The sequence below is a fragment of the Oryctolagus cuniculus genome, chromosome 15, assembly GCF_964237555.1.
Source record: "Oryctolagus cuniculus chromosome 15, mOryCun1.1, whole genome shotgun sequence".
Lineage (NCBI taxonomy): Eukaryota > Metazoa > Chordata > Mammalia > Lagomorpha > Leporidae > Oryctolagus > Oryctolagus cuniculus.
This window is the reverse complement of record NC_091446.1, coordinates 85800639-85825795: the sequence shown is the minus strand read 5'-3', so window position 1 is coordinate 85825795 and position 25157 is coordinate 85800639. Positions and strand designations below refer to the sequence as shown.

At 41.2% G+C, this 25157-nt stretch overlaps 1 protein-coding gene across 1 annotated transcript; it reads left to right on the top strand.

Moving 5' to 3' along the window:
• The first annotated feature begins 1310 nt into the window (after positions 1-1310).
• On the top strand, positions 1311-24259 carry ZNF25 (zinc finger protein 25). Its single transcript, XM_070058221.1, has 6 exons — positions 1311-1474; positions 3691-3802; positions 17122-17248; positions 17539-17634; positions 20291-20354; positions 20807-24259. Exons 2-6 carry the CDS (start codon positions 3788-3790, stop codon positions 22047-22049), a joined length of 1545 nt encoding a protein of 514 aa, XP_069914322.1. The 5' UTR covers positions 1311-1474; positions 3691-3787; the 3' UTR covers positions 22050-24259.
• The last annotated feature ends 898 nt before the right edge of the window (positions 24260-25157 follow it).

Here is a 25157-nt window from a genome sequence, read left to right as displayed (position 1 = left end):
TAGCCCAGCCCTGGCTGGTGGGGCCTTTTAGGGAGTGAATCAGCAAGTGGAAGATCTCTCCCTCTCTGTGTGTATAACTCTGCCTTTCAAATAAACAAAATAAATCTTAGAAAAAGTTATTGACCAGGAAATAATTTGTTTTATGTATTCAGTAAATATTCCTTAGTGAAATTATAGTCATGACATTCTTTTATTTTCATTTTAATTGAAAAGCAGAGAAGGCTGGCACTGTGATGTAGTGGGTAAAGCCACCACCTGCAGAGCCAGCATCCCATATCCGTGCCAGCTTGAGTCCCGGCTGCTCCACTTCTGATCCAGGTCTCTGCCATGGCCTGGGTAAGCAGTGGAGGATGGCCCAAGTCCTTGGGCTGCTGCACCTGCGTGGGAGACCCAGAAGAAGCTCCTGGCTCCTGGCTTCGGATCAGCCCAGCCCTGGCCATTACAGCCAATTGGAAGTGATCCAGCGGACAGAAGACTCTCTCTCCCTCCCTCTCTCTCTCTCTCTCCCCTTCTCTCTGTGTAACTCTGACTTTCAAATAAAGAAATAAATCTTAAGAAAAGAAAGGCATAGAGACAGAGAGAAAACGACAGAGAGAGCTGTTCCACCTACTGATACTCCCCAAATACCACAGCTGGGATGGACCAGGCAGAACCAGGAACTGAACTTGATCTGGGGCTCCCACTTGTGTGATTGGAACCCAAATACTTTAGCTATCATCACTGCCTCCCAGGATGCATCAGCAGGAAGCCGTACGGGAAGCAGAGCTGGTAGAGCACCTGGAACTCTGATACGGGATGCAGCCATCCCAAGGGGTGGCCCAGCCTCTGCACCATGGCCTGCTCCCATAATCATTATTTAGATTCAGTACTATTGGCATAAAGTCTGTGCAAAAATCTTGGGACATGCTCCCAATATTAAGCATGCTTTTTTTGGGGGGGGGATGGAGAGTGGCATTCATCTCCTGTTTTGGCTTACACTTGTACTATTTTCTAGTTTATTGCATGTTTCATGTATATTTGCATAATTTGGAAGGCTAGCACTCCTAAAATAAAATCTGCTGCCGTACGTAGCTCCAAGCACTTAAGTTAACCATCAATATTCATCGCACCTCCTCCTGTAGCTTCCTGTCTTCATGGGGTGGGAATGCTGGATCCCATCACTCATCGCCAGCAGTAACGAGGACCAGGCCTCCAGGAAAAATCACAACAGCAGTCACTTGGGCCGCTAGAGGGCGCCGAAGTGTACAACTCATTCAAACAGGGAGTCGCCGCCGAGGCTGCTGGGAAGCGTAGTTCTAGAGTGGCGGGCAGGGAGCGGTTCTGCGCATGCTCAGTGCCATCTCCTTTCAGTCGCCAGGGTTTTTGTCTTGCGCCGCGGGGGATCGAGGACTCGGTAGCGCGAAAGGGTCCGCGGTACCGCAGGGGGCCGGGCTGGGTTTGGCGCAGCCTTCCAGCAGAGACGGCGCCTCTGCAGGTGTGTCTGAGGCCTCTGCGGGCTGCCTGGGGGCGGGAGGCGGGTTTGCGGGCCTGCGGGACCGGGTCGGGGTCGCCTGGCGGGCGGGGGTCTGGCCGGGGGCCGGGAGGCCGTGTCTCTCCTCGCGGAGCCCGGTGTCCCCGCAGGGTGACAGGGGAGCGGGGCGGGGTGCCGAGGGAGCGGCGCTGCGGGACGTGGAGCCCGGCCTGCCACGCAGGCACCGCGGCCCGCGCCTCGGGCTGGGCGCGCGGTGGCCGCCGGCGCGACCCGGTCCCGCGTGACGTGATGGCGGCTCCGAGTAGGGACGCAGTTGTGTGCCCGCCGCGCCGTGTGCACCGTCGCGGCTCGCCGCCGGGGTGAGGTCTGCGTGAGGGTGCGGGGCCGGGGCTCGGGCGCGGGTCCGAACCCGCAGCTGCGGTGTACACGGTGTTGTGGGAGCGGCTCCGCTCGCAGGGGTTCTTGCGGGGGCGGTGAGGATGCCTGCAGGCTTGGGGTGAAGCACTCGCGCCCAGAGCCTGACACCCGGGGTTGGCAGGTGGGAGCGAGGGTCTCATCTGCATCCCTACCAACGTGTAATTCAGGACGAGAACAGCCACGTAACCATACATTAAAATATATTATAAACTATATATATTTCACGCGGTGTGCTTCGTGGTTCACCCTGTCTCCTGCCTAAAAGCCGCGGTCCTGACTTGTATGTAGCACAGCAGGTGTGCCGAGCACCAGCAGTAGTTGTGCAGGGTACGGAACTCGGGCTCACCGTATAGTGTTCCGTTTCCAAAACTGCCTGGAACATCCTCAGGACCCGTGTGTCAGAATGCATGCCCCTGCCTGTCTCTTCTCCAGGGACTGTAAAACATGTCCATTGAAACCACAGTTTGAGCTCTCAGTGATCAGTGTTGTTTAGATGGAGTTGGAATCACAAAACCTTTGATTAGCTGGAGGCATCCGGGCTTATCCGCTAGGTACTGTGTGAGCACGGGGCTAGCTGAAAGTGGGTTTTGCTGTGTATGGAAAGGGCCTGAGCTTTCTAGATGCCTTTTGCTGCATAGATGAAGTGCCTGATTTGGGGTTAGGGTGCCACACTGTTATTTTATAAGCTGGATTTGTGTCACTGTCGGCAGATGCGATGGCTGTGTCAGAGTTCATGAAGGCCGAATGCATTTTACCCTAGTCCAGCAGAAAGTTCCAGGAGACAGTGTAATTGCCAGGAAACTGACTGCATTGTGGTCCTGACCAGCAGCAAACCCGGGAAGGGCCCAGCAAACGAAAGAACAGCGCAGGGTCTAGTGTCGTTCCTCCGCGAAGAGGGGGAGCGACAGAATTGTTGTAATTTTTCCCCAAATTGGTTGTGTTCTATTCTTTAATGATTAGTACAATGTTTTTTATTTGAAATTACTACCTCTTCTATGGTCCTCAAACTTAAGGTGTACTAAATTGAGACATATAAATCAATGGCAAGAAAGAGGGGCAAATATTTTCAGATTGTTCTATTTCCTTTCCAGATGAACATTCCTGAAACTAGATTCAATAAAGCAGATACTTTTGTCTTGAATAATAAAAAAAAAAGAATCCCAATGATACATGAAGCGTTGTTGAAGATTGCCTAATTCCTCCTCACTGAAAAGGAAACACCTTCGAAACTGGGACAGTCACTATGTTAATAGCAGACCTCCAGTAGACTCAAAGTCTCCAGTTTCGCTGTACCATACCTAAGTCAAAACAAAGTTCACCGAGAAGTAGTTTTTGAGAAACTGCAATTTAGGGAGAAGAAGCATTATTTTTGAAGACCTTGAAAAGACTTTCTAATCTCATGCGATTCGTAATGTTAGTAAGAAAAAATGTTATATAGCGTAAATGCCTTTTGTGTGTCAGTAAATACATATCTCTTCAATATCATCTCCAATGTCAGCATAGAGGCCCATACTTTAGATATGTGGGTATTATAAACCTTACCTAATCTGCTATTATTGGATGTGTAAGTTTTCAATTCTTTTATGTTATTCAGTAAACAGACACATAATCTTCAAGGCAGCCAGTAGGAAAAAATATTTAGATTCACTCCGAAACATCCCAGGTTCATCAGGATTTTGTTGGATTACCAGTGGGTAGGTGGATGCTACTTCATTATGGCCCTTCCTGTTCCATTTGATGGATCGAGGGCCATACGCAAAGGCTTATATTTTACTGACATGGTGTGTGGAAATGTTTCACAGGGGATTTGTGGAGCTGTTGGTTTCCTATGACTTCTGTCTTCTGATTATCCTGGCTCTGGCTTCATCGTGTCTACCCTTTTCCCAAGAGCAGCAGAAAATGAACAAGTTCAAGGTGGGTCATTTATTTAGCCATTACTTTGTTCACTGCATGTTTAATGAGAGAGAGCACATCTATTAATGTTTTACTAGAGAGAGCACATATATTTAACTAGAAAAGTAGAAATCGTTAAGAGACATTTTTGGAGGAAATACTATTCGAATAAAATACCAGTTATCAAAATTTAGTCTCCTAGATCCCCAGGAGCTAGAAGATCCTGAAGGGATCTGAGAGGTCAAACAAAACTTGTAACACTGAGGCAGCGCCGTGGCACAGTGGGTTAAAGCCCAGCCTGCAGCACTGACATCCCATATGGGTACCAGTGCCAGTCCCAGCTGCTCCACTTCCAATCCAGCTCCCTGCTGATGCACCTGGGAAAGCAGTGGAGAATGGCCCAAGTGCTTGAGCCCCTGCACCCACGTCGGAGACCCAGAAGAAGCTCTTGGCTCCTGGCTTCAGATTGGCTTTTCTATGGCCATTGCAGCCATCTGGGGAGTGAACCAGCAGATGGAAGACACCCACACCACCTCTGCCTCTCTGTAACTCTGCCTTTCAAATAATAAAATAAATCTTAAAAAAAAACTTGTAATACTAAGATGCAAATTGCCTTCTGCGCTGAGAATATGAAAGCAACCATAGATAGACTGCTGCCCATTTGGCATGAATTAAGACGACACCAAATTTATAATTTTCCTGTTCTTCCACTGGGCACTTAGAGAAAAATATTGCCGAATAGTTTAAGGCTATCTTTAATGAGACAGTAAATATTATTAATTTTAGTAAATCTTGACCCTCGAATACACATCTTTTCAATGTCTGGTTGAAGAAAGGGAAGTTCATGCAGAATCCTTCGGCTGTATCCTGAAGTATGGTAGTTGTCTCAAGCCAAAGCACTTGTGCAATTATTTGATGTGTACTCATCTTGCTGCTTTTTTCAGGGAATGCCTTTTTAAAATAAAATAGATTTATTTATTTATTTGAAAGTCAGAGTTACACAGAGAGAGAAGGAGAGGCAGAGAGAGAGAAGGAGAGGCAGAGAAAGAGAGAGGTCTTCCATCCGCTGGTTCATTACCCAGTTGGCCGCAACAACCAACTGATCTGAAACCAGGAGCCAGGAGCTTCTTCTGGGTCTCCCATGTGGATGCAGGGGCCCAAGCACTTGGGCCATCTTCTACTGCTTTCCCAGGCCACAGCAGAACGCTGATGGGAAGTGGAGCAGCCGGGACTAGGATCAGTGCCCATATGGGATGCCGGCTCTGCAGGCAGCGGCTTTACCTGCTATGCCACAGCACCAGCCCCCAGGAAATGCCTTTTTACCTGAGACAACTGGCAGGCAAGCTGTGATTTTTGACTTAGATATTCAACATTTTCTTTAAAAAAATAATGGGCCTGCCATTTCAAGGAAACAATTCTCAGTATTTTTTTGCCAGTGTTAAAACCTGACCTTTAAAGTGAAAATTAGGGGCAGGCATTTCACCACAGCAGTGAAGACACTGCTTGAGATGCCTGCACCCCCTATAGGAATGCCTGGGTTTCACTCCTGCCCCTGTTCCTGATCCCAGCTTCCTGCTAATGCATAGCCTGGGAGACAGCAGGTGAGAATACAAGTAGTTGGGTCCTTGCCACCCAAGTGGGAGATACAGATTGAGCTTCTGGCTCCTGATCCAGCCCTGGCTGTTGTGGGCATTCAGGGCATGAACCCATGGATGGGAGATCTCTGTCTTCTGTCTCTCTCCCTCTCTGTGCCTTTCAAATAAATTAAATTTTAAAAATCATGGTGAAAATTAGAATTTTAGAAAACTTGTATCTTCCACTGTGACCTTGACAACTTAAACATTTTTCTGTAAGAATAGCGATGATACTAACAAATATGATTTTAAAATATATAGGGGAGGGCATTTGGCCTAGCAGTTAAGGTGGTGGTTAGGATGCCTGTGTCCCATATCGGAGTACTGATTTGAATCCTGGTTCTGCTCCTGATTATAGCTTCCTGCTAATGGAGACCTTGAGAGACAGCATGTGCTGGCTCAAGTAGATAGGTTCCTGCCACCAATATGGGATATATGGATTGAGTCCCCAGCACCCAACTTTAGCCTCACCCAGCCCTGTCGTTGTAGACCTTTGGGGAGTGAACCAAATTATGGTTCTCTCTGTCTTTCTCTCTGTGTATCTCTCTGCCTCTTAAATAAAAATAAATGAGTAAATATATATAATAAAATGTGTCAGAATTTGATTAATATTCTGAAGTATGTGTTCAGAGGCAAACTCCAGCAATTTAAAAAGATAAAGCAGTACAGAGAAGCTAGGAACAGGATACATGTTTCTTAGAAATGCCATTCCAAATACTTGGATGCTAACTCTTCAGGGTAATAGTTGAGGAAAGTCTTGGATTAGATGGAGTCAAGTAGAAGTCTAAGGGAAGACCATTCTAGATAGGAGGAACAGCAGTACAATCGCCCTGAGCCATGTTCCAGAAGCAGTGTTCAGGATACTGAATCCAGAGAGAAATGACTTAGGGAGAGGATAGTAAGGGATAAGATTGAAGAGGTGGATGGCTAGAATATGAAGGGCCATGTAGGCAGTAGAAAAATTAGAATCTTGATTTTACTTGCTCACTTAATTTTAAAACCAAACTTTATACAAAGGAATATACATAGTTTATATATACAAGGGTGCATTTGTAGAAAATGGAGTTAAAAGATATGCTTAGTTTGTTGTAAAATTCTGAAATCTGTGCACATGAGAGAGCCTTTAAAAGTTTGTGAAAAATGCATATCATAAAAAAACTGCATGGATTTCAAAATTTTTTCACCAAAATAAACTTATCTTTTAATTCCATTTTTTCATGAGCTTTTGATGTACCCTATTTTGGCTTTGTGATTTAGGAAATACTAAGTAAACATTAGTGTATGCTTTTTCTGAGTCAAGAAATGAAAAGTCCTGGTACCTTCAGAGCCCTATGTGGCCTTCATTGATCTCATCCCCACCATTATCCAGAGAAAAGGAATACAGGACTCTGTGGTAACTATTTCCTTATTTCTTTAAATGTCATTTTTCAAAATAAAACAAAGATTTCAGCATGACTATCATTAGTTAGTAATTTAAAAATCACAGCATTTGAGCATCTTGGTGGAGAGAAAATAGACCTAAAAAGGAGGAGAAAAAAAGTAGGAGGTAGCTGAAAAAGTTTAATCCAGGGGGAGGCATTGTGGTACAGCAGGTTAAGCTGCCTACAGTATCTCGCTTTAGAGTGCCGATTTGAGTCCTGGCTGCTCCATATCTGATCCAGCTTCCGCTAATGTGCCTAGGAAGACAGTGGAAGATTGCCTACGCTTGGGCCCCTGCCACACATGGGGGAGACCAGAATGGAGTTCTTGACTCCTGGCTTTGGCCTGGCTCATACCTGGGTGTTGTGGCCACTTGGGGAGTGAACCAGTGGATGGAAGCTCTGTCTCTTTCTCTTTTTCTTGTTACTCTGCCTTTCAAATCAATAAATATTCTTTAAAAATCTTACCCATTTTGCAGTTCTGCTTCAGTCAATCTTGCATTTGTGCCTTTTATGTGAAATTCTCCCAATCTAAAATCAATCAGGGAGTGGTAAATGATGTTTTCTTTCCCTTATGTTCTGTCATCGATTGCGGATGGTTGGTCTGGAACAGCAAAAATGACTAGTGAGCCTTCGTTTTTGTTTTTGTTTTTTTTTTTAAGATTTATTTATTTATTTGACAGGTAGAGTTAGAGAGAGAAATAGAGACACAGAGAGAGCTGTTCCTTCACCTGGTTAACTCACCAAATAGCCACAATGGCCAGGGCTGTGCTAGGCCAAAGCCAGGAGCCAGGAGCTTCTTCCAGGTTTCCCAAGTGGGTGCAGGGGCGCAGAAACTTGGGCCATCTTCCATTGCTTTCCCAGGCCATTAGCAGGGAGCTGGAATGGAAGTGGAGCAGCTGGGACTTGAACTAACGCCCATATGTGATGCCAGCACTGTAGGTGGTGGCTTAAGCCATTGCACAACAGTGCCACCCCTCACCTACCCACCCCAGCCTTCTGTTTTTCTGGAGTAATTTTGAATGCAGTTGTCACTACCAATTCCCAGAAAAGTATTTTTTTGATGAAGATCGTAGAATTATTTGTTCATAGTCATTTTGGTCGAATTAGATTTCTTTTCTGTTCCTTCTTACATCTCTCAAATTCTATTGGCTTATTTTTTTTCCTGTTTGAAGGCGTTCTTTTAAACTTTTTATTTTGTTTGCTTTAATGAGGGTCTGCTAGAGGAAACCTTTCTTTAGATTACCTGAAATACTCATGGAGAACTTTTTCACCATGTATGGAATTCTTGGTTGGCAGTTCTTTTAAAACACTGAAAAGCATTCACTGCCTTCTGCTACTTGAGTTGCAGAAAATTCACCAGTTTGTCAAGCTTTAAAGCAAATTTATGTTTTTTGGTTAGCTGTTTATAAGATGTCCTTTACTGTGGTGTATTTATGTGTGGATTTCTCTTTATCCTAAGGAGATTTCTTTATGTTGCTTTTGAGTTGAGAACTGGAGTAGTTTGAGTACTACATTATATTTCTTTTATTGACTGTTAAGCTCTCCTTCTTTGTGTGCTGCTTTATGTATCAGTTACCATGGAGATTACAGTATGTATCATTAACTTTATGGTACCTACAAATAATATTATACTACTTATTCGTGAACAGTGTAATACATTTCCAACAATATAATTCTATTTATACCTTTCTCATCCTTTGTGGTCTTTGCCTTATAGCTCATTTCTTACATATTTTAACCCCAAACACTTGTTATTTTTGCTTTAAACAGTTATTAATCTTAATTAATATTAGGGAAATGTGCCTGTATGTAAATAAAATTGTCTTTTTTTAAAAGATTAATTTTATTTATTTGAAATGCAGAGTTACTGAGAGGTGGGTGGGGAGAGACCGAGAGGTCTTCCATCTACTGGTTCACTGCCCAACAGCTGGTTCTGGGCCAGGCCAAAGCCAGGAGCTTTATCAGGGTCTCCCATGTGGGTACAGGGGCCCAAGCCCCTTCCACTGCTTTTCCTGGTGTATTAGCAGGGAGCTGGAATGGAAGTGGAGCAGCCAGAACTCAAACCTGCTCCCATGTGGGATGCTGGCGCTGGCATGCAGCGTCTTAACCTGTTATGCCACAATGCCAGCCCCTAAAATTATCTTTTGAGTTCAGGTACATACCTTGCTACAGACCTGCAATTTTATTCAATATCTTTTCCTTCAGACTAAACAATTTTTTTGTTATTTCACATATTCTGGACTGATGCTGTCAAAGTCACTTGGTTTGACTTTCCAAAAATGTCTTTATATCGCTTTGCTGTTTTGAAGGATATTTGTGCGGGATACAGGGGGCCATGTCAAGAATCTTCTTGTTTCTGCACCTAATGTCATATCTGGCTTCTGGCTTCTCCTGTTTCTGATGAGAAGCCTGTCTTCAGCTGGCAGCTCCCCACCTGTCATACCTGTGATGTGTGCTTTTTATCTTCACTTAACATCTCTATTTCATCTGCAGTGCTTTTATAGTTATGCTATGATGGGTGTAGGGGGGATAGTTTTCTGTTTATGCTTCTTGGAGGGTGACAGACATCTGTGGGTTGTTGTGTTTTACTATTTGGAAAACACTCAGGCACTCAATCTTCAAACATTGTTTGCCCCGTTCTCTTTTTTCCCTCTTGGATTCCTGTTGCACAAATGTTGGACTATGTCCATATGTTCCAAATGTTTCACAGGGACTTTTTTTTGTAGTTTTGTTTAGATAATTTCTATTGAACTGATTTTGTTTTTAAGCTCATAACTCCATTTTTTCTGAACTGTTCATTCTCTTCGTAACCAGGAGCAGAGAATGTCTGCTCGCAACATCATTTGGTCTGGCCCTGCCAAGGCAGCCACAGGCGGGACTTGTTTCATAATAAATTTATATCAGGCTAATTTTTTAAAGATTTATTTATTTATTTTGAAATAGTTATAGAGAAAGGTAGAGAGAGAGAGAGAGAGAGAAGGAGAGGGTTTCCATCCACTGGTTCACTCCCCAAATGGCCACAACGACCAAGCTGGGCCAGGCCAAAATCGGGAGCCAGAAGCTTCTTCTGGGTCTCCCAGGTAGATGCAGGGGCCCAAGCACTTGGGCCTTCCCTTGCTACTTTCCCAGGCACATTAGCATGGAACTGGATTGGAAGTGGAACAGCCAGAACTGGAACTGGTGCCCATATGGGATGTTGGTGCTGCATGCCGGGGCTTTAACCCGCTATACTACAGTGCTGGCTCCCAGCAGGCTAATTTTTAAGTTGATAGTGTTATATGGCCCATGAATTAGGTGATAAATATCCAGGTGGTGCTTGGAAGTAAGCCCACAAAATCCACTGCTCATAATTGTACCTTTTAATTCCAAAAATTTCTCTTTTTTCCACTTTTTGTTTTTCTTTCTGATAAGATTCTCCACCTTTTCATCTACTATTTGATGGAGTTTTTTCCTCCACTTGAATTAGTTAACATTTTTATCATGGCTACTCTGTTCCTTATCTGCTAATCCCAACATCTGGGTTGTCTGTGAGTCTGACTCAGTAGGCTTCTTTGTTCAGTATGTATCAAATTCTTCTACTTTTTTGCATATATCATAATTTTTAATTAAATGCTAGACATTAGCTATAAATGTCACAGGGAGTTTGTATTTCAATGCATCCGTTCTGTTACGGAGCTTTCTATTTGGTTCTGTAATCTGCTTCCCCACATGGTATAAACTGAGCACTTAGTGACATTTAATGGGAAATAAAAACAGTCCTGAAGATACTCGGTTTCTGTTTGAGAATCTCTTGAATATAACACCCCTACTTAATCATCAAGTACTTAGTCGTCCAGAGGCAATGGTGTGATCAGTGTTGACTTGCTCTGTGACTGGGGCTGTTAGGGATTCTAATACTTCAAACAAGCCCACAGCAAACACTGAAAATTTGTTAAATGTTCACTCTCCCCGATTTGCTCCAAGAAATGAAAATGTTTTGGTTTTTCTTTGCTTGTCCAAAGTATTTGTATTCTGAATTTTTGCTTTTGTTCATCTTTCAGTTCTTAGTTCTCTGATTTTAAAATTTTTATTTTTCTAGGTTTAAGGGCTTATTCTGTTAGGCTGGGATCAATTTCTCTTTTGATTTTCTACTCTTATCAGAACGAGTTGTTTATCCTTATTATACAGATGCTACCTCTACCTGGCTTTCTGCCCTTTGCCCTGGCTATGAAATTTGCAGATGCCAAGAAAATTTTTTTAAACATTTATTTATTTGAAAGAGTAACAGAGGAAGAGAGAGACAGAGAGACAGAGATCTGTCTGCTAGTTCACTCCCTAGATGGCTGTATCTTACAGGACTAGGCCAGGCCAAAGCCAGGAGCCAGCATCCAGGAGCTTCTTTCAGGTTTCCTATACAGGTGCAGGGGCCTAAGCACTTGGGCTGTCTTCTGATGCTTTTCCCAGCCATTAGCATGGAGCTGGATCAGAAATGGAGCAGCCAGGACTCAAACCTGTGCCCATATGGGATGCTGGCATTGCAGGTGGCAGCTTTACCTGTTATGCCACAATGCTGGACTCACCCAGAAAATTCTAAGCAGAGATTTGGGCTCATCTCAATAGATTTACCTGTTTTTCAGTATCTTGATCCCTCAAATACTGGTGACTGTTACCCTTGGACACTTTCCTTTTAAGTGTTTTTGGGTTTGTTTGTATTTTTTGCCTTTAGTTTTATTTGTAGTAAAATGTAAATAACAAACTATTTACTATTTAGCCATTTTAAGTGTATAGTTCAGTGGCACCAAGAACACTGGCAGTGCTATGTATAAACATCACCACCATCCAGCTGCAAAACTTTTACATTTTGTAAAACTGAAATTCTGTAACCATTCCACAATGATGTCTACGCTACCCTCCCCCCCATCCCCTTACCAGGCAATCACTACTGTATTTTCTTTTCTTTTTTAAGATTTATTTACTTGAAACACTGAGTGACAGAGCGAGGGAACAGATATCCACCCACTGATTTACTCCCCAAGTGGTTGCAGCAGCCCGTTCTGGACTAGGCTGAAGCCAGGAACCTGGAACTTACCCTGTTCTTCCACATGGATGACAGGGACCCAAGTACTTGGCCATCTATGGCTGCCTTCCTGAGTGCATTAGCAGGAAGCTGGATCGGGGCAGAGTAGCCAGGACCTGAACTGGCACTTTGATGTGGTATGCTGGGGTCATAAGTGGCTTAACCTGCTGTTCTGTAACGCCTGCCTCCACCACTCTTTCCTATCTCCAGGATTTTGACTACTCCAGATACCTAATCTAAGCAGAGTTCATACAGTAGTTTGTCCTGTACCTGTTTTTTTCACTTAACATAAAGTCTTATTTTGTACAATGTTTCAGAATTTCCTTCCTTTTTAAGGCTGAATAGTATTACATTGTTTATATATGCACTTGTTTTTCCATTCTTCTGATGATGGACAGTTGGGTTACTTTGACTTTTTGATTATTTGTGAGTAAGGCTGCTATGAACTTGGGCATATTAATAATACCTGTTTGAGGCTCTGCTTTTTATTCTTTTGGGAGTAACCCCTGAAATGTAATTGCTGGACCATATGATAATTTGTTTAATGTTTTGAGGAACTGCCAAACTTTTTTCTGTACCAGCTGTTCTGCTTTTGCATTCCTGTCAACAATGCACAAGGCTTCCAGTTTCTCTATATTCTCAATAACTCTTGTTTTTCTATTTGATAATAGCCACCCAAATAGATGCAAAGTGGTTTTGATTTTGAGTTGTGTTTTTATTTATTTTAAACTTAGCAAAATTCACTTACATTTTAATACATGAGGTTTTTAAAAAAGATTTATTTTATTTATTTGAGAGGCAGAGTTACAGACAGAGAGAGGGACAGACAGAGAGGTCTTCTGGAATCCACTGATTCACTCCCCAAATGGCCGCAATAGCTGGATCTGAGCCAGTCTGAAGCCAGGAGCCAGGAGCTTCTTCTGGGTCTGCCACATGGGTGCAGAGGCTCAAAGACTTAGGCCATCTTTCATTGCTTTCCCAGGCACATTAGCAAGGAGCTGGATTGGAAGTGGAGCAGCTGGGACTAGAACTGGCGCCCATAGAGATGCTGGCGCTGCAGGCAGAAGCTTAACCTGCTATGCCATGGTGCCAGCCCCTACAAATACTTTTGTACTGCTTTTTGTGTGAACATAAACTTCATTTCTTGTAATACCTAGGAGTGTGCTTGCTGGGTCATACAGTTTTCAGTATTATGGTTAATTCATAAGAAACTGACAAGTATTTATTCCACAATGTATTCCTACAATGTATTGAGTTCCATTTGCTTCACATTACTTGTCAGCAGTTAATATTTTCCATTTTTAAAAAGCACTATGTTTATTTGAAAGGCAGACAGACAGAACCATCTACTGGTTCATTCCCCCAAATACCCCCAACAGCAGAGTCTGTGCTAGGCTGAAGCCAGGAGCTCAGACTCAGTCTTGGTCTCCCTCATGGGTAGCAAGGACCCAAGTGCTTGAGCCATCAACTGCTGCCGTCCAGGATGTGCATTCGTAAGTTGCTGGAATCAGAAACAGAACCAAGACTCAAATCCAGGCACCCCAATATGGACTGTGGGCATCCTAACTGCCATGCCAAGTATATTCCAGTGCCACTTATTGAAAAGCAGTGTGTGTATATATATATATATATGTGTGTGTGTGTGTGAGTAGCCTTTATACATATATGTATAGAAATTGTATAATATTTATATGCGATGACATATCTATGCAGGAATAATTATAGATATGTATATATAAATGGGTCAATATATGTGTGTATATATATATATATATTTACTAACTTCTAGGAAGATCTAGAAGCAGTGACACCCTAGGAGCAATTACTATATGCAGCAACCAGATTTTAGTTTCTAGTACCGTTTACCTGTAAAGGGAGCTAGAAGTCACAGGAGAATTATAGGACTGAGGCAAGGGAAATAAAGTAAGTCTGGAGCATTCTGTAGTATCAGAGAATAAAGGAGTGCCCACCAACGAGACAATGGGGACATATCCATGACACAGGAGCCACCTGAAAGAGTTCCTAATCAGCAAAGTGGAGAAAGTTTGAGCAACAAAATAAATAATGTAGTATTAGATTATGACCCAAAGCATACAATAAATATGAGAACATGTTGATATAAATAAATGAGACAACTTTTTTTAAATGAAGCATTCCAGATAATATGTGTGAATTCTGCCTGATCTAGGAGTAGGAGCTTATTTGTCCCTCATTAAGTATGCATTGGACTTTGAATTATTTCAAAGTATAGAGTATGAAAAAGAAAAATAATTACAGTGGAGAAAACTGGCAAACATCACCTTAACAAAGTGAGCCAGGCTAATATTACCAGTCATATTATGTATCCCTATTACATTGTGTGATCCTATGAAGTCTAAATTTCTCAAAAATTTCTCAGAGTCTTGCTTACTGATTACAGCTTTCACTCCAGTGCTGTTATGCAGTTGTTTTAATTTGGACTTTTTACATTTAGATTTTGAATGAAAGCTGTCTCTTATTTGTGACTCTCTCTGTCTTTGGTTTCCTAAAGCACCCTCCTCCTGGCTTCCTCTTGCAGTTAGAGAAGTTCTTTCAGGCTCCATGATCTGGGCCTAGTTTCTTCTGCCATCATCACCTCAAAATATTGCTACCCTTTCAGATCTTTGGATGGGTTTTCCTAGAATTCGGTTTTTCATATATATGAAAATATCATTTGAAGAAATTTATGTGTATGTGTAGCTACCAAAACAGTTCCAGCTGTTTGTTGCACCATCACTTTAAGCCCTACATAAACAAACTTCAACTCATTGCCTCCTGCTCAATTCACCCTTCTCCTTGTGTTCCTCTTTCTGCTTAAGGACTCTCAGTTACCATGAAATAATGTTAGTGGGTGAAATTCAGATGTCTCTGTCGCTCCCCCTCTTCGTGGAGGAACGACACAGGACCCTGCGCTGTTCTTTCGTCTGCTCGGCCCTCCCCGGGTTTGCTGCTGGTTCTTCCCGGGTTGGCTACTGTCCCTTCCACCTCCGTGGAAGGGCGGTTCCCCCTGGCCACTTTCCCCACTTCCGCAGGGGAGCAGCACACCGCCGGCCGGCTCTCTCGGGGGCTGCACAGGTGTTCCCCTTAGATGTTCCTCTTAGATGTTCCTGGTGCATGCCGTCTCTCTCCTCCTTTATAGTCCTCCTCTGCCAATCCCAACTCGGCTGCCCACACGCCGAGTACGCTGCTCTCCTCCAATCAGGAGCAAGTACTACAGTTTATTGGCTGAACTGGAGGCAGCTGTGCGGAAGCTGTTTACTTCTCTCCCAGCGCCATATTGTGGGAGAGCAGATGCATAGAATAAGTCTTAATTCCAGTAACTTAGTCTAGTCCGAGTTGCTCCCCACAGTCTCTATACTCCAAAACCTGTTGCTACTGTATAATGATGAGACTACTACAGTTCACATCTAAGTTGAGAAATCAGTGCCAAAGCAGTCAGACTGGAGCTGACTCCAGAGTCAGGAGGGGTCTGTATGGAAGAAAAGAGATGGTGAGGTCACAGTGTAGAGGAAGCACATAGACACTGCCAGAAGCCGAGGCAGAGACAGATAGTGAAGGGACTAAGACAAGTGGGAGCCACTCAGTGGCACTGGGAATAGAAAGGAAGGGACTAGGAATGTGTGGAGTTGTCAACCTGGAGCAAGCTCTTCACAGGAGAGGAAGGAATCATTTATGTGTTTGGTAGTGAAGCCCAAAGAGAAAGTAAGCTTCAGGGGTGAGGGTTCAGCTTAGCAGTTAAGATGTCAGTAGGGACACCTGCATCCCATATCAAGAGTGCCTGCATTCAACTCCTGGCTCTAGCTCCTGACCCCAGCTTCCTGCTAATGTGTACACTGGGAGGTAGCAGTAATGGGTCAAGTATTTGGGTCCCTGCTCCTCACGTGGGAGAGCTGGACTGAGTTTCTGTCTTCTATTGTAGGCATTTGGGAGCTCTCTCACTCTGGCTCTTGCTTGCCATTCAGTGTTATGCTCTCTCTGCCTCTAAAATACATAGACAAAAATCTGAAAGTAAGGTGCTGAAATTAGGGCTCATACAAGTATCACAGAACCTAAGTGCAGCTCCCCAAATGCCAAGAATGTGAAATGTTTTCAAAGAATGTGTATCTTACTGTGCCAACCAATGAGTGAGCTTTTGAAGCAAGACTAACATCTTCACTCCTCTCCACCATAAAAATAAATTTTATCTTCACTTGATCATGAATTGAAAAATTACCCAAAAGCCATACAAGAAAAAAAAAGCAGAAAGTGTAATTAACACATTTTCAATTGATTTAAATTTCTCCCAAACAAAAAACAAAGTGGGAGAAAAGTGTAGCACAACTCTCTAATATTAAGTAACTTGGAATAGGAAAGAACTTTAAACATCAAAAGTCACACTATGTGGTCTGCTTTATACAGCTGTCTATTCATCATGTTTTCCTCAACAAGATACCTTTAATTTGAGAAACTTGTTCATCTATTTGTAATAGCTATAATTGTACAAACGTACTTCAAAAGTTCATGGAGTATGGAATTAAAATATGTTTATTTGGTGCAAAATACTGAAATCCAAACATAGTTTTTTCTTAATATACATTTTTGTGAATATGTGAAGACTTCTCACATGCAATATATTAATAAGAGATCTACTAAGTATATATATGAAACACATTTTACTTGTCCAAATGGCAAATTCAGAATTTCTTCATGGTCTGTCACCTGACTTTGTAACCCCCTGACTAATCTTGGTCCTGCATCCTGTTCTCAGTTTCCTAAGCTGGCCGTTTCTCATGCATACCAATTGTGTTTTCTTTATTTCTAAAGTTTGAATGTATCAGTTTGATCACCTAATAAAATCTGACATGGCAATGCAAAATGCAAACAACTATCCCATTTGTGACCATCTTGTATCTTGTATGTATTTTTGTCATAACAGCTGCTCTACTTGTAGCATTTAAGCATTTACATCTTTGCCTTCTTGTCAAAATGCAAGCTCCAGGATATGAAGAAAGTTGCTTTTAGTCACCAGTATCTACAGCAGAATTTCAGGCACAGAGTGGGAGCTCAGTAAATTTACATTGAATTATTATTGTATGATTTATAAGTAGGATCCAGTGGAGCACTACAGCAGAGTCAGTTCTGCACTTTGTGCACTAAGAGTTATTTCAATGTATCTTTTCACTGGTCCTGTATTCTAGTTACTTCATATTGAACTGAAATATGTCATTCCAGGGACCAGTGACATTTAAGGATATTACTGTGGAGTTCAACAAGGATGAGTGGAAATTACTGACCACTGCTCAGAGAACCTTGTACAAGGAAGTGATGCTGGAAAACTACAGTCTCCTGGCTGCTGTGGGTGAGAAGGAGTCTCCATATGTAATTCCCAGTCGTTTCAATTTCCTTTCCCCGTTACTGGAACAAAGAAGCTCGCGATAGGGTTGAACGATAGTAGCTTTGTTTCAGGGATCAAAGTTAAAATCAACTCTGGGAACCAGAAAAATATACTTGTCCCAACCTCCCCAATAAAAGAATCTATATTTGCCAAGCTCAAGTGAGGCTTTCATTGTTCCTGCCCTGAAACTTCCCTATCCTTCAGAGTCTCTAAACTTCAATTTGTATCATTTCTTGTATCTTTTCCATTAATAGGTTATCGTGTGAGTAAGCCAAATACTGTCTTCAAGTTGAAGCAAGGAAAAAAGCCATGGATATTAGAAGTAGAATTTCCTCATCAGAGCCACCCTGGTGAGTTAGAGGAAATTATATCCCATGTTATTAGTGAAGTGGTGGGTGTCTCTTGCCATTTGAAATACTTTTTAGAAATCTCCTTTTGAATACCCTATAGTTCTAGAAGTGATTTGAGGACATGATCTGCACATGTGAGAAACCTAAATCACACTTCCAATGTTTTGTTATCTCCAACTTAAATTCCCTCCTATGCTCAATATTCTTATAATAGATTTACTTCTCTTTCCTACATATAAAATTTAATCCCTCCCTAACCTTGCCTGAAACTTTTGTCTTTTTTCTAGAATTTCCAGTGACTTTGTGCTATTAGAGTATGCAGCTATAATCTTTGAACTGTTCGTGAATCTGATGTACAAACTTCTTCAAATGACTTCTCACCATCCTCCTTTTATTAACAACAAAATACTTACTACTGGCACTAGTTTTAGCTTCTTATTCTCTCATGAACCTCTGACCTCAGGTTTTAAACGGCCGTGCTGCTCATCAACTTGTTGTATGGCATTTGTCCTTTGCATGAAGTGCTGAGAATCCTTGCTAAGATCCATTGTACCTTATTGGAGGTGCTTTGTAATCCTAAGATAATAGCCATGCCTGCGTCCTCCAATCTTCATATATTTTCTCATATGTTGATGGCTTGCCAGGATTAGAAATAAATGCCTGGTACATGTTAGTTGCTCACTGGATATTTGTTGAAAGAATGTTGTTGATTAACAAGAAACAGACACTATCTACCTTCTGTTCTGAGCCCTTTATAGTAACTCCTGCAAGAGTTTACCCATTCTTAAGACCAAAACATTGATTTTTTATACTGAGAAATCCTAAAATTGACCTCTCCAGCATCTCCTATTTGTGTTCTGGTGCCATATTTTACCTTCTTACATGATGATTTCATTGAACTCACTTCCTTCTTAGGGTTGAAATTAAATTATTAATTTAAATTCTCGTAGTCGTTGTGTAGTGCTGCAGACTTAAATTGTCACTAGCCTATCATGGTAAACTTATACTGACCCACTATTAGAGTATATATTTAAATTAATTTTCTGTCAAGAACTAGCCCAGCCCTTTTTTCCTGCCACTATTTATTTCTCCTCTTAGCCCTAAAACACACAATAATCCCCACTTTACTCCCTCCTTCACATTTTGTATGCATAGGATCTTACTTTCTGTGTATTCATGTTAATTTTCAGCAAGTCCCTATCAAATAACTTTCCCTACAGAGACAATAAAATTCTAATCTATATAATCTTTCTCTTGATTTCATACATTTAAAGATGAATAAATATGAAGATCAGTAAAGATTCTAGAAGGATGGTGGTAATCTAATCTTTGGACATTATGTGGTAAATTGGAAGCAGTGACGTAGGAATCAAGTATATGAAAGGAGAACTGGAGATTAGTGTTTGGAAATACATTTGGTGGTCAAGAAAATTTCAGGGATGAAAATATCTGGTGCTACAGCTGCAGATTCATCCTGTTGTACAGATGGCTTGCCATCTGCTTTAGAAAATTCTTCCTTCTGGATGTGTTCTGTACCAGTGGAGATTGAGCCAAGTAGATGGAGAGTGAAAGCTCAAGTGATGGAACATGAGAAAACTGATGTCACTTCAGTGTTGTGGGTGGATGAAGAGGAGGTAAAACACCAGTTTATAATGACAGTACTCCTGCCTTTTCCAGGAAGTTTCACTTTCTACAGTTTCAGTTCCTGTCACAACCATGGTTAGAAAATATTAAATGGAAAATTCCAGGAACAAATAATTTGTAAGTTTTAAATGGTGTGCTGTTTTCGGTAGCCTGGTGAAATCTGTGTAGTTCTGCTGTGCCCCTCCTGGGACCTGAATTACCTGCTGTGTCCAGTGGATTCATGCTGAATACACTACCCAGTTGGTAGTCTTTGTATTACCAGATCAGCTGTCATAGTACCACAGTGCTTGTATTCTGGCAGCCCTTATTTTACTTAATAATGACCCCAAAGCACAAAAGTAGAGATGCTGGCCATTCAGATATGTTAAAAAAAAAAGCTGTAGAGTGTTTCTTTTAAGTGAAAATTTATTATAGGTGTCTGTGTATAGGAAAAAACATAGAATATATATGGTCTAGTACTATCTTTAGTTTCAGGCATTCACTGGGGGTCTTGGAACATATCCCTAGTAGATAAGGGAGGACTACTGTACCAGCAATAACACAGTAATCTAAGTCTGAGAGGAGAGAGACCTATAGTTTAGCTTATTAATTAAATTTAATATTTTCCTTGATATTTCCAGGAATCGTAGTTGTCCACTAATTTTTCTTATCCTACTTGCTCTTCATTGTCATTAATGGGCTCACAGCATTGTCTAAGATTCCTACATTACTGTTTAGGAAACACTTAGAAAATCTTTTGTTCTTTACTCCCTGTTCTTTGTTTTTTGTCCTTTCTCCTCCAAGTTTTTAAGATCATATTTGTAAAACTGTCAGAGGTATTTGGATTTATAATCAGGTTCCTTCCCCTGTCTACTACAATAATTTGTAGTGTTTATTATGCTTTTCCCCAAAGTAGGATAGAAGAAATTTGCATTTGAGAGTTCTTTTATTTGGGGAGATTGGCCTAAAGCCTAGGAGTCATCCTAAATAATGTGTTAGATTGATAGAGTATTCAATTTTGATTCCTTTGTAGAAGACCTATGGAAAATTCATGAACCTGAAACAAGAAACCACAAAAGCCAAGCTGGAAATTCAAGGCAAGTTTAAGAATTAATATTTAAGATAGAAACTTTGTAACAGTATCTTGACAGGTTACTGGAAATGGGAGAGTAAGTTAATAATAAATGTGAGAAAACTAGCACTGGTGTAAATCCAGAAAAATGTAATCCAAATGAGCATGTCCTTTTTTTATAATAGAGACCTTAGTCAGGATCTGAACTTTTGAAGTAGTCTTTTGACACTTCTGAAGTACACTAGGGAGGCCTTACTACTCAAAGTGGAGTAGTATTACTACAGGCAGGTGAGAGATCCTGTGAATAAAATGCAAGAGAAAATTCTTTCTGCAAATAGTAAGCTACAGTGTGTGACAGAGAACATTCACAGTGGAGATGCTCTATGAGTCCTCATGAATGTGAGTTACCCCCCAAAAACAGCAGAAACAAAGTCTTAACATTCTTACACATTAATGAGTTTGGAACTTTCGATCTAGGAATGGAGAGCTCACAAAGCAGCGGAAAACTCATACCAAAGTGGAAGCCTACGAATGCAGTGAATGTGGAAAGTTCTTCGGCCAGAAGTCTGCCCTAATAGTGCATCAGCGTACTCATTCCGAGAACAAATCCTATGATTGTGATAAGTGTGGGAAATCTTTCTCTAAAAATGAAGACCTCACAAAACATCAGAAAAGTCACACCAGAGATAAAACCTATGAGTGCAAAGAATGTAAGAAAATTTTCTATCACGTGTCTTCTCTCAGTAGACATCTGAAAACCCATGCAGGGGAGAAACCCTATGAATGTGATAAGTGTGAAAAGTCCTTCTACCAGAAACCACACCTCATGGAACATCAGAAAACACACACAGGGGAGAAACCGTTTGAATGTACTGAATGTGGGAAGTTCTTTTATGTGAAAGCATACCTCATGGTACATCAGAAAACACATACAGGGGAGAAACCCTATGAGTGTAAGGAATGTGGGAAAACCTTTTCCCAGAAGTCTCACCTCACAGTACATCAGAGATCACACACAGGGGAAAAACCCTATAAGTGTAAGGAGTGTGGGAAATTCTTCTCTAGGAATTCACACCTCAAAATCCATCAGAGAATTCACACAGGAGAGAAACTGTTTAAATGTAAGGAATGTGGAAATTGCTTCTACCAGAAGTCAGCTCTAACGGTACATCAGCGAACTCACACAGGGGAGAAACCCTTTGAGTGTAGTAAATGTGGGAAAAGTTTCTTTTATAAATCAGACCTCACTAAACATCAGCGAAAACACACAGGAGAGAAACCGTATGAATGTACAGAATGTGGTAAATCTTTCTCTGTGAATTCAGTCCTCAGATTACATGAAAGGACTCACACAGGAGAAAAACCCTATGAATGCAAGGAATGTGGGAAGTCTTTTTCTCAGAAGTCACACTTTATCATACACCAGAGACAACACACAGGGGAGAAACCCTATAAGTGTAAGGAGTGTGGGAAACTCTTCTCTAGGAATTCACACCTCAAAACCCATGAGAAATCTCACACAGGAGAGAAACTCTTTAAATGTAAGGAATGTGGGAACTGCTTCCACCAGAAGTCAGCCTTAACAGAACATCAGCAAACTCACACAGGGGAGAAACCCTTTAAGTGTAAGAAGTGTGGGGAGACCTTTATCCAGAAATCACAGCTCACTGCACATCAGAAGACACACACAAAGAAGGCAAAAGCTGGTAGTGTTGGTTGAAAAATTCTGACTTCATCTTCGAAAATAATCAGCTAATTCACTTTAGAGAAACCTTATAAATACCATCAAAGTGGAAACAATTTAAGCCACAATCTTTACTCACAGACTATCAGAGAATAAAAAGAGAAGTTCTATACATTCATTAGGGAAAATTTTTTACCCTCTGGTAGACTGTACTAAAGCAGCAGAGAACATTTGATGGCAGAAACCATACAATTATAAAACATGAGGGAAGTCTGTTATTTTACAGTGGAAAAATCACACAGGTATGAAATCCCGTAACTAAAATGAATCTCAAGAAATTTTCTGCTAGAGAAGCCAGTGCTAGACATCCAAAAGCGCACAAATTAGGAACTCCTGAGTATCCTGAGTACACAGAAATCTTTTTATACAAGTTGAACTCATATATTAGAGAACTCAGAGGGGAAAACTACAAAGATTAGAACAGGAAGAAAAATCCTTTCTCAAGAACTCATGTTTCATCAAACATCAGATTTCTGATACTTGGATAAGACCTTTATAGGTATCCTAAATGTGTGAGATTTTTAAGGAAATTGGAAGAATTTGTACTGAGGGAAACAGTTACACTTCTGAGTTTTTCTTCTTTTGTAAAAAAGAAATCTGTACATGTATGGGGCTGTAAAACAGTACAGGTAAATTGAATAACCAGGCAAAATCATTAAACACACATGAAGTGTCCTTTAGGAGTTGTAGGACGTGTGTGTGAGTATACACCAAATCATAAAGTGTAAATCTTTGACATGCATGTGGAAGCCATCCATAGTTGTACAGAGAAAATGTGTAACCTTAGTTCAATACCTTTTGTATGTAGCAACATGTCATTTATTAATTCTCAGTGACTTGTGTTGTTATATAAGTATTGTAGTGGAATTTTTAAAAATTTTTAAAAATGTGCTTTTTTGTAAATGGATCTAAACATTGTTACTGAACTAACCTTTCAAAATGCAGCTAAAGTGTTTTTGTAAAATTTGCAACTGTCTCGTGATCAGCCAGATTTCACTGGGGACACAAATTTACAGCAAAAGCCTGAGCTGCTTTTGAAGCAGTTGAAACTAGTAATATTTATCGCACTTTCCAAAATAAAAACCAATAGTGCTATGTGGTAAGCATTATCGTTGTTGATGTTTTAGCTGTATGTAAAGTTATCTACATTCATATTTTGTCAAAGAGTTCTAAATGTTCTTCAGTACTTTTTATTTCCCAGTAGAAGCAACGTGGTGTAATGGTCAGGAGTGTAGACTCAGGCCTCCTTCTGTCTAGGCCCAGAGCTGTCTAGACCGAGCACTAGCCTGGGGCATGCCTCTCAACCTCTCTGTGCCTCAGTTCCTTTCCTATCAAAGATAGTAAAATCTTGGGATTTCTTTGAGGTCTAAATATGTTCATATTTTAAAGTACTTAGAAAAATATCAGATACAAAGAGCTATATATTAGATATTATCAACACAATTTATATTTCATGAATTATGCTGCAAATACTTTAAAAGGGGACAGTTACCCAGCACTCGTCCCCCACCTTATTGCTGCTAGTGCCTTGATTTGGTTCAATTGTGTATTTTCCCCCCAAATGATTCAGAGATCCTGTTTGTGTTCATCTAGGTGTTGGCAGTTTATAGCCTGACAATCAGATCTTGTCCACTGCCCATTTTGTAGCTTGCAAGCTAAGAATGATTCTACATTTCTAAATAGTTGAAAACATTAAAGAATATTTTGTGACACAAGAAAATTATATAAGATTTCCAGTGTCCATAGTTTTGAAAACACTAATACAAACAAAAAGCATTTGTTCACTTTTGCTGTTACATGTGTTTTGCTTGTGGCTGCCTTCCCACTGTACCAGCAGAGTTGAAAAGTTGTGACAGACACCATATGGCCCACAAAACCTAAGACGTTTCTTATATGGCACTTCAAAATAAGTTTTTCTGTTGCCCATTGTTGAAAACATTGCAACCAATGTAAAGGTATACTTTCATGAATGTTTTGTATTTCAGTAGTGATGCATACTGCAATTTGTGGATGGGTGGTTTTTGTGCAGTGTTTATTTTGTGTATTATATTTATATGTTAAAAACCCTAAGCTTTGAAGTATTTTTCCAAAGAAATGTGTTTTTTACTTGCTAAATTGTCATCATATCAAAACAGGAGATTTCCTGAAGTGTAGCAAATATATGAAATAAACAGTCTAAATTGACACTTTCTATAGTATTCCTTTATTTTCCTCGAAACCAATGGCCAGTTTTCCCTGTTTTGTTTTATAATTTTCTCACTGTCCATCATGAGAAACCATCCTTATTATCTTCAAGCTAATCCAGTAACAAAAAAACTCACAATACCCAACTCCTTCAGCTGTGAATTTATTTTATTGCCTGTATTACATATGTGGATGGTCCTCAACTTACAATGGTTTGACTTAATGATTTTTCTTCTGTATGATGTGCAAAAGCAATATGTGTTCATTCAAAGCCATTTTTTTAAAGATTTATTTTATTTATTTTAAAGACAGAGTTATAGAGAGAGGTAGATGTAGAGAGAGAGAGAGAGAGGTCTTCCATCTACTGGTTCACTCCCCAGATGGCCACAATGGCTGGAGCTGCACCAATCCGAAGCCAGGAGCCAAGAGCTTCTTCCAGGTCTCCCACGTGGATGCAGGGGCCCAAGCGTTTGGGCCACCTTCTACTGCTTTCCCAGGCCATAGCAGAGAGCGGGATTGGAAGAAGAGCAGCCAGCACTAATACCAGTGCCCATATGGGATGCCAGCACTTCAGGCCACAGCGCTAGCCCCCAAAGCCATCCTTTGAATTCTGATTTTTTTTCTTGTCTACCAGCATGTAGTACAATCCTCTGGTAATGCTGGCAGCAGCAGACATGGCTCCCAGGACTGCGAGGGGAGACAACCTACACTTTACTGTGTGCTGTGTTGCTAAGCTAAGAAGTTTGGTAGATTATGTATGTTAAATGCATATTTAGGGGCTGGTGCAATGGCATAGCAGGTAAAGCTGCTGCCTGCAGTGCTGGCATCCCATATGGGCACCAGTTTGAGTTTTGGCTGCTTCACTTATGATCCAGCTCTCTGCTATGGCCTGGGAAAGCA

What these genes read in the sequence shown, in the direction of transcription:
- ZNF25 (XM_070058221.1), top strand. An exon ending in CAGTCTCCTGGCTGCTGTGG is followed by an intron (nt 17,249 to 17,538) that starts GTGAGAAGGAGT and finishes TTCCATTAATAG; the next exon opens with GTTATCGTGTGAGTAAGCCA. An exon ending in TCCTCATCAGAGCCACCCTG is followed by an intron (nt 17,635 to 20,290) that starts GTGAGTTAGAGG and finishes ATTCCTTTGTAG; the next exon opens with AAGACCTATGGAAAATTCAT.